General features: G+C 33.3%; 1 protein-coding gene across 30 annotated transcripts in view; it reads left to right on the forward strand.

Moving 5' to 3' along the window:
* The window catches only part of LOC119598958 (F-actin-uncapping protein LRRC16A-like), a 198017-nt gene that overhangs the window by 92283 nt on the left and 95734 nt on the right, over positions 1–10000 (forward strand). For all 30 annotated transcript variants that reach the window (XR_005231043.1, XR_005231041.1, XM_037948668.1 and 27 more), the window contains 9 exons: positions 3453–3577; positions 4005–4145; positions 4609–4790; positions 5245–5396; positions 5704–5846; positions 6139–6254; positions 6528–6665; positions 7321–7486; positions 7950–8108. Coding sequence is in view for 28 of the 30 variants with exons in the window: in XM_037948668.1 (XP_037804596.1) it covers positions 3453–3577; positions 4005–4145; positions 4609–4790; positions 5245–5396; positions 5704–5846; positions 6139–6254; positions 6528–6665; positions 7321–7486; positions 7950–8108 (1322 nt within the window). In the remaining 2 variants the exon portion in view is untranslated. The remainder of the gene's footprint in view (positions 1–3452; positions 3578–4004; positions 4146–4608; positions 4791–5244; positions 5397–5703; positions 5847–6138; positions 6255–6527; positions 6666–7320; positions 7487–7949; positions 8109–10000) is intronic.

Genomic DNA, 10000 nt, shown 5'->3' on the forward strand with positions numbered 1-10000 from the left:
GTATAAACTTATTGCTGGTACGAAATAGAAGACAAATAAGCTATCATTGTTTTCAGGATTTAAGACACAAAACAGGTTTGTGGGTGATAGATAGGTAGCTGTAAACTAAATAGTCATAGACTCTGGACACTTATTATTGTAAGGAAAGATAAGTGATATTTTTTACTTATATTGACTTATTTTCCAATGATATAACTTTTATGTATATATTTCATGATATTCTATGATTCTTTTGATTGGAATATGTTTTTGGGGGTATGCATTATCTTCATCAAAACTGATTTGAAAATGTTTGGTCTTTGCTTGATATTTGTGTTTACTGGGTTTTCAAGAATGATTGAATGAGTTAGCAAGCAAGAACTGAAAGGGTGATGAGAATCTGTCCATATATGGTAATAGTTTTCTTTCCTCCCCCATGTCTAATCTCTATCATTTTTCCCACTTTCCTTCTCTTCCTTTCTCTCTCTCTCTCTCTCTCTCTCTCTCTCTCTCTCTCTCTCTCTCTCTCTCTCTCTCTCTCTCTCTCTCTCTCTCTCTCTCTCTCTCTCTCTCTCTCTCTCTCCCCCCCCCCTCCCCTTCCCTCTCCCTCTCCCTCTTTCTGTTGCCTCTTTTCCATTGCCATTCTCACTTTTTTCCCTTGTGAAAATGCATAGTCTTGCAGTCTCTGCAGGATGTGAGGCAGCTTTGGGTAGTTTGGGTTAAAAAGTAATTTGTGATTTGTGTGGACACTCATAATGGGATATCTGTCACAAGTTAAGAAATAGCTGCAATAGAGTACACATCTTTTGTACCAAAGGTAGGTGTGTTTTGGACATGTATTAGATTGTGGGATTAAAAGTGTAAGCTGCTTTGTTGAGAGTATACTTTATGCATATGATATTTTATATGTGATTATTAGTGCTTGATAAAACTCTTGTAATTTTTTTTCTTACTTGAAAAAAATAGAGTTAAGATGCTGATTAAGAAGAGGAAGAGAACCCATACATAGATGTTGGAGCATAGTAAGAGAACCATGAACAGACAGGGTTTCAGATATCATTTGTATTTTTCTCAAAGGTTGATTGTTGATTGGTCACTGGATATATTCTTTGGAGAAATGGAATGGCAGACAAGCATTGTGTGCATGCTGCTAAAACCCACATTGTGACACCCAGCAGAGTTTAAAATAAAGAATGTATTCAGTATTTAGATTTGGATATTTAAAGATGTTTAAAGCAAGTGAATGAGCGTGTGGATGAGGGAGTGTGTGGGTGGATAGGTTGGTAGGTAGGTGGATATTTGTATGGTTTAGCAAACAGATGCATGGTTGAGTGAGTGGATAAGCAACTGAATCGAAAGGTAGGCTATTAGAAAGGTGGGTCGTTAAGAAAATGAGCAGTTGAATGACTAGGTGAGCGAGTGGGTTGTTTGGTTGGGCAAGCAGTCGAGTAGTTATATAAGTGTTAAGCATATGAGGGAGTGAATGAATGGTTGAATCTGCAGACACTGAATCTAATGTTCTTACACTCTTGAGCTATGAGATTCTTAAAAACTGATTTTGAAGCTTTTATGTCTAAAATTAATGATGAAGTAAATTACATAAACAACTATATGTAAATATCTATCTTTAGATTAGAAAATCCCCCCAAAAAAGTTGGTCAGTTTATTGTGAAATGCTTACCTGCTGCACTATCATAATAGTTGCTTGTCTCTGGGTATTTTTTTAGGGTATACTTATGCCATAGAGCTGTGGTATGTTAAAGATGATTATAAAAGTAAGTTGATTTTTGTGCAGGTTGTATGTAGACCTTTCAGAAAATGTGCTCATTTTGCAGTGAAAAGCGACATGTATGTTTTCTTTCTGTTGTTTGAAGTGATTTGACTAACTGTAATGAAAATGGATTTATAATGATGATAATTGTGGTGATGGTGATTGCAGCAGTATGGAAATGGTGTACTAATGGTGTGAATGGTAATGATTCTAGTAATTATTATATGTAACTACTCATAACCACATGTTTAACATCTGTAAAACTAATAATGGCAAAATAGAGTTAATAATGCTTATTTGAAAAATAAAAGAAAAAAACATGGATACAGTTAAGATAAAGTTCATGGAAACTAACAAAAATCAAATGTATATGATGGGTATTTGATGATGATCATGATTATGATGAAGATGGTGATGATGATAAGGATAAGGATTATTGTGAAAATAATGATAATGATGATAATGATAATGATAGTTATAACAATAATAATAATTAATGGTTATGATAGTAATAATGATAATAATAATGATGATAAAATACTATTAATAATAAAGAAATAATAATGATAAGAGTAATAATAATAATGATAATACTATAGTAAAAATAACAATGATTGTAATACCTTAATGGCAGTTAGCAGCTTGGCGGCCTGTCAACTAAGCCAGTAACAATTTTTAGTGTGTGCTTTGCATTAGATTCTTGAGGTAGCTTCATAATAAGATTAGAGGCTTCATACTTACATAAATATAGAAATGTATAAGTGATTGAGTTAATAAGTGTGACTTTATAAAATGAATGAGTGAGTGAGTGAGTGAGTGTGACAGTCAGAGTGAATGAATAAGAGCGAGTAAGTGAGTAAATAAGTACAACTACTTGCATGTGTGAGTGTGAGAATGTGAGTATGAGTAAGTGTGGTATGAATGTGAGTATGAGTGTGAGAATGTGAGTATAGTGAGAATGTGAGTGTGAGAATGTGAGTATGAGTGAGTGAGTAGAGTGAATGATAAGAGTGTGAGAATGTGAGTGTGAGAATGTGAGTGTGAGATTGTGAGTATGAGTGTGAGATTGTGAGTATGAGTGTGAGATTGTGAGTATGAGTGTGAGATTGTGAGTATGAGTGTGAGAATGTGAGTATGAGTGTGATAGTGAGTGTGTGATAGTGAGTGTGATAGTGAGTGTGATAGTGAGTGTGTGATAGTGAGTGTGTGATAGTGAGTGTGTGATAGTGAGTGTGAGTGAGTGAGTGAGTGAGTGAGTGAGTGAGTGAGTGAGTGAGTGAGTGAGTGGTGTGTGTGTGTGTGTGTGTGTGTGTGTGTGTGTGTGTGTGTGTGTGTGTGTGTGTGTATGTGTGTGTGAATGTATGAAAGTGAGAGCGACCTATGGACACTCCTCGATGACAGTGCTCCACCCATGCCACCATACCATGACATCATTTCACACAAACTTACATTAAAGATGCTCATTGTCGTTCCTTTTCTCTTGTTCTTGTTTTTGACTGCTCATTTTACGTTAGTTTGTTCAGATCTGACCCCCTAAGATTGATGACTTTTGCATTTGTGTTTTGCTTATTATTATTATTATTTTCTTTTTTTCTTTTTTTTTCCAATAATCTGTTTTTTTTTTTAATTTTTTAAATATATTTTTTTTGAAATTGCTCTTTATGATCTTACTCACTCATGCCCTCCCAACCCCTCCTTTTAGGTGCTGTTCACATCAGTAATCCCATCGGACGACAAGCCAAAGGACTTAGTCACCTGAATCTCTCCCTTTGTGGACTTACTGGAAAGGGTGTCAACATGTTAGCACATTCCCTGTCAGTCAATAAGGTGAGTAGTGAGAGTTGCTGTTGCGTCATTGGTTTCTTTCTATGTATAGTTTTTTAGAACTTATTTATTTTATTATTTTTTTAAAACTTATTTATTGTTTTTTTTTTATTGATTTGTTCTTTGGTTGATTTGTTAGAAGTCATTAGAGTAAGAAGTAAGATCAGAAATAGAAGGAAAAAAAAACCTGTTATATGATGAGAAGATTGCAAAGGAGCCAGGGCAGATTAGTCTAGTTTAAGTAGATGAATTGTATGTATTTGGAGATTTAGATTTTTTGATTTTTTGCATGTCTGTGCAGAAAAAGCATTGGTATTTTGAGTAACTTTTTCAAAAAAGAAAAGAAAAAGAAAAACCTTTACTAGATTTAGCAAGAAAACTACCATCATTGATTTATGACTAACTTGATTTATTTCCATTTTTCTTCCAGTACATGTGTCAGACTTTGACATTCCTTAGCCTAGCTGGCAACTCCTTACGGGACGATGTCAACAATCTTTATAATTTCCTAGCTCAACCTAATGCGCTGAAGACTCTTGATCTGTCAGCAACAGAATGTGCCATCGATGCTGTAAGTTAGAAGCAGAATCTGTGCTTCTTTGAAATGTTTTGTATTTGCTGTCTTTGTACTAGTAAATATAATTCCTGAGTCTAATTTCCTCTCTCTATTTTTTTATTTTTTATTTATTTATTTTTTGTCTCCTCCTCAGCTCTCTACTCTGACTCTTCTTCCTCCTTCTTTCCTTTCTTCCTCCTGTCATTTGGTTATTATCCTCCTCCTTTTCTGTTCCTTGACTTCCTGTTCTTCACTTAAAAAATTATATTGACTTGCATCTTGCAACAGTAGATCAAATAGAATTGAAAAATGAGCTAAAAATGATACTGAAACCATTTTTCATGTAGTTTGTTATAAAAATGCTTTCTTCATATAAGCTGTTGGTAATATACTTCTGAAATTTGTACATTATATGTCTGTGTGTATATAGCTGTCAATTAAAACTGCTTCAGAGACATCTCTTTGTGTATCCTCATAGGTGTTTGGAGCATTATTACGAGGATGCACCAGTAGTTTGGCCCATCTGAACCTGTCACGGAACAGTTTCGGCAGCAAGAAGACCCGAGAGATGCTGCCCTCCTTCAAACAATACTTCACCTCAACCCTCGCTCTTAAAACCCTCACACTGTCCCAATGTAAACTACCTGCTGATGCCCTCAAGTGAGTAATGTAATGGCAATGACAATATAAGGTTATATGTGTGAGTGAGTGAGGTAGCAAGTGAGTGAACATTTGCCAGTTAGGCATTATGTTCAAAAGAATGTGAATGAATGAATAAAGGAATGTTGGTGAGTGAGTGAGTGAATGAAGTGAGTGAGTGAGTGAGTGAGTGAGTGAGTGAGTGAGTGAGTGAGTGAAAGTGAAAGAGTGAGTAGGCTGTGTATGGTAGACTGCTGAAGAGATGCTTTAATGTTATTGTAAATGGTTAGGTGCTGTTTTTGATTTTGTAAGCTTTTAGAGAAAGTAGGTGGTCTGAAGATTTGGTATCACAAAATGAACACTGATAATTTTGCTTTCTAAATTTACAACAATGGACTTGACTGTATGTAAATAGTAAATAGTACCTTGTAAAGACATCAAAGTTTACTAATTCATTGGTCTTTTTCTTTGACAGGAATGTACTTTTAGGGTTAGCGTGTAATGAAAACATCTCTGAGGTGGACTTAGATTTAAGCAGTAATCAATTGGGTGGAACTGGAGCACAAATTTTGGAGTCCTGTATTCATGGTGTTCGATGTCTGTCAGCATTAGATATCAGTGATAATGGTAAGCCATGATATTTTATGTTTCCCTTCACAGTCTTTAATTGCCTGTCTTGTAATTCCCATGTAAAAATTGCAAGTAACATAATTGAATATCATATTAAAGTTTGTGCCTATGTAAAAATTGCAAGTACTATAATTGAATGTCATATTAATTAATGTTTGTGACATGTTCTGACATTTCAGTATGCCATATAAGCCACTACTGCATCCCTTTGATCTTGTTTAATATTACTAGACTGATAAAAATGAGTAAAACTGGAGAGGTCTTGTGATTCTGATAGAAGGCTAATCTTTTACTTTTTTTCCAGGTTTAGAAGCTCAACTTGGACCTGTAGTAGCCGCAATTAGCAAAAACAAAAGCATCAGGAAACTTAGTATTGGCCGTAATCTTAATAATATTAAGAGCAAGCATGTGTACCACGTTATGGAGTCAGTGGTACAGATGATTCAGGTATGTTTTTACTTTTAAAAATTGTTTTTTTTTTTATATTTCCTTTTTTTATTAATTATTTTTTGAAGAATATGGGCTGAGCTGTCTGTGTATTTGGTAATAGAGAGATGATTGGTTTCAACATTTATGTTTGAAATGAGTTAGAAAACATTGAGAATGTGTTGAAGAGATTTCGGGCAAAGTTGATATTGGGGTTGGTTTTCTTGGTTTGATATATTGCTCTTCTACACTTTAACTATTTTCTTATGGTGAGAATCCTTCTTTTCAAATATACGATTAATGTATCTCTCAGGAGGAAGATTGTGTTCTTGAGTCCCTTTCCATTAATGACTCCCGGCTGAAGACAGATTTGCACAACCTTCTAAATGCGTTGGGGAGTAACCACTGCTTGCAGAGTCTAGATATCAGGTGAGGAGGAAATTGTTGTCTGGTGTGATTGCATTTTTTTAAATGCTGATTTATTGTTTTATGTCATCTTGGGGTGTACTTCATGTAAAATTTTAATTCTATTATCTGTTCAAGTGAATTGTGATAAATGTTTCATTTATGTGTGTTTTTAAAGTGTTTGTTTATATGTGTATGTAATCCTGTTGTGAAGTGTTTTCTCTCTTATCTTGATAAGGAATTCTGATATATTTATTTAACGAAAAAGGTGAAAACATTAATTTGTCCTTTTTCCAGTGGAAATTACATGGGAGACAGTGGGGCACGACTCCTGGCCAAAGCTTTACAGATTAACTCCAAACTCCAATATATTAGTTATGATAGAAACAATGTCACTTTACAAGGGTATAGTGATATTGCATATGCATTACAAAGGTAAGTTTTATATGGTTAAAGTTGACCTTATTTGCAAATTGCTGTATATTTAAAGGATTTGAGATGATATTTTTTGAGTGTGGAATTGGTTTCATTGGTTTAGGAACTGATAAATTGTCTGGAAAAATGTTCAGTATTGAAACAATATATGTCCTCCTCCTCCTCCCCTCCTCCTCCTCCTCCTCCTCCTCCTCCTCCTCCTCCTCCTCCTCCTCCTCCTCCTCCTCCTCCTCCTCTCCTCCTCCTCCCTCCTCCTCCTCTCCTCCTTCTCTTTTTCTTTTGCTTCTTTTCTTCTTCTTCTTGTCTCTTTTCTTCATTCTTCTTCTTCTTCTCTCCTCCTCCTCTCCTCCTCCTCCTCCTCTCTCTCTCCTCCTCCCCTCCTCCTCCTCCTCCTCTCCTCCTCCTCCTCTCTCCTCTCCTTCTTCTCTTTCTCCTTCTCCTCCTTCCCCTTCTCCTCCTTCTTCTCCTCCTCCTCCTTCCCCTTCTCCTTCTCCTTTCCCTTCTCCTTCCTCTTCTTTCCTCACCTTTCCTCTTCATTTTTTCCCTCCCACTCTTCTTTCTCCCCCCTTACAACTGCTTCCTCAACCCCTGTTCTTACATTACCATAACAGTGAAATGAGTAAAAACTTGCATGTCTTCCCATCCCCAATCACAGCAACTACAGTGTCAAGTTTCTGCCATTCCCCGTTCATGATGCCATGTTGTGCATGAAGACGGCCCCTGAACGGACAGAAAACCTCATGCGCAGGATACAGGACACGCTCTATAGAAATGTATCACCCATGAAGTATTCCAATGGACAGGCGTTCAGATTACAACAGGTTTGTGGGGCTTGTGCAAGATTATTGTTGATTAGGTAGATATTGAGTCTATCCAAAAAAGAAAAAAGATAAATTTGTAAGAATACAATTTATTTCTTTACTCAGAATTAAAGTTGCCAGTTTCAGATGATTGAATAAATATAAGTAACCTTAGCTCTGATGTATATAAACTATTGCTTAAAATACACCCAAGGTCAAAATCCAGTACTGGAAAAAAATGTTGGGAATGGTGTGTCATCAGTGAAAGAGATGGTTTTGAAAGAGTAGTCTCCTTATGTTTGAACTATAGTAGTAAATGTATTTCTTAAGATGTTTAGTTCCATTTTTGGACTGACCTTATATTTACTTACTAACTTTTAAAAATCATGTTTCTTCTGATGTCTAGAATTTAACATTTCATCCAAAATCAAGTGGAGATTTTAATCTTCATTTTTTTTCCTTTTTTTCTTTTAACTATGGCCAGGGATTCCTCTTAAGTTCAACTCAGCAGCAGGTAGACAGGCTGGTGCTACAGACGGGGGAGGCCGTAAGGACCTTGCGACGGTCTGGCAGCGACCTCGTTGGTGCAAACTCACTGCAGTGGGCTGAGGGACTCATCACAGATGCAGACAGCTCCAAGCAGGTAGGGCAGAAGACTGCTGCTTGAATGTTTTGGTTTATTATGTAGACTAGTGTATTTGGTATGTATGTATGTATTTTATATATATATTTATATATATATATATATATATTATATATATATATATATATTATATATATATATATTATATATATATATATATGTAATATATGTATATATATATTATGTATATATAGATTATATATATATATATATATATATATATATATATATATTATGATATTATATATATATTATTATATTTATATATATATTATTAATATTTATATATATTATTAATATATATTTATATATAATTATATATATTTATATATATTATTTATATATTATTATATATATTATATATATTATATATATTATATATTTATATATATATTTATATATATATATTATATATATATTATATATATATATATTATATTATATTATATATTTATATATATATTATATATATATTTATATATTTATATATATTATTATTATATATATATTTATTATATATATTATATATATATATATATATATATTATATATATATTATATATATATATATTATTATTATATTATATATATATTTATTATATTTTTTATATATATTATATTTAGTATATTTTATATATATATTATATATATATTTTATTATATATATATATATATACTATATATATATATATATTTTTTATATATATATATATATATATATATATATATATATATATAGAAATGGATATGTTTGTGTGTAGGAATGTGATGAAGGTGTGTGTTGTGTGTGTGTGTGTGAAGGGAATTTTTATGTAAGGTTTAAGGCTCTATTTTAAAAGAAAATGTACATCCATTTAGAATCCATTTCACTCCAATTATTTTCATCCCATAAAAGATGGTATTCAACTTATCAGCTTTACTCTTGTGATATTGGTCCTTGCCATTGCCTCTCTTGTTGAAATGTTATTTCAAGCAATACAGTATATTGGATTAGTTCATCAAAGCACTCAGAAATTGCTGTCTCTCAAGTGTTTACATGTGAGTGTTTACAGCGAGGCAGCCTTGGCAATGAGGGTCACCTGTGCTCCAGTTATTTGTAGTGTATTTTGATTGCATAAAGAGAAATTAATTTATTTTTGCACAGAAATTAAGGACTTTGGTTAGGATATTTGAAAAAAATGGAAGATAGATAAACTCATAAAGACAGATATATCAAACATTGTAGTTTATATTAGTGAAGTACTGTTTGTGAAGTGGCCATGTATCTTGAAGCATTATTTATTTACAAACATCCTTTTTGCATTCTTGACTTTGCTCTCCAAGAAATGTGTTTGTTTATCTGTAGTTATTTCATGCATTTTCTTCATACAACTTGGTCTTGGCTCTTGAATGAGATGACAATAAGTATTGAAAAGCCAGATAGAATGTTCCACCACCTTTTGTAAATCTTTGACATTGATGTTGCATTAAATTATTAAGTCCCAGTGTGTGAAGTAGATCTTACCATCTGTCTCTGTCCTCCCATTCATTTAAATAACTATTGTTGTGGTCAGGTATGCTTGAGGTCAAAGTTCAAGTGTTCATGGCTAAGATTGTATGCTGGGGTTTAAATATGGAGATCCATTTTGGTGTCCCAGATGATGCGCATATGAACAGGATATCTTTATTGTGAGTCTAGCTAGGAGGGAAGAATTTCTTTAGTTTCTCTTTACGTTTTTTGTTTTTTACACTATTTAAAGGGAGTATTGATATAGAGGAAGAATTGCAAGACCTTTTCATTAATTAAATTTAAGGTCACATTATTTATTTCAAAAACAGTTCCATATATTTCTTCTGATTTTGTCAATTATTGTTTATAGAGTAAGCTTTTAGGTTAAAAACCATTCATCATT

The sequence above is a fragment of the Penaeus monodon genome, chromosome 42 (assembly GCF_015228065.2).
Source record: "Penaeus monodon isolate SGIC_2016 chromosome 42, NSTDA_Pmon_1, whole genome shotgun sequence".
Lineage (NCBI taxonomy): Eukaryota > Metazoa > Arthropoda > Malacostraca > Decapoda > Penaeidae > Penaeus > Penaeus monodon.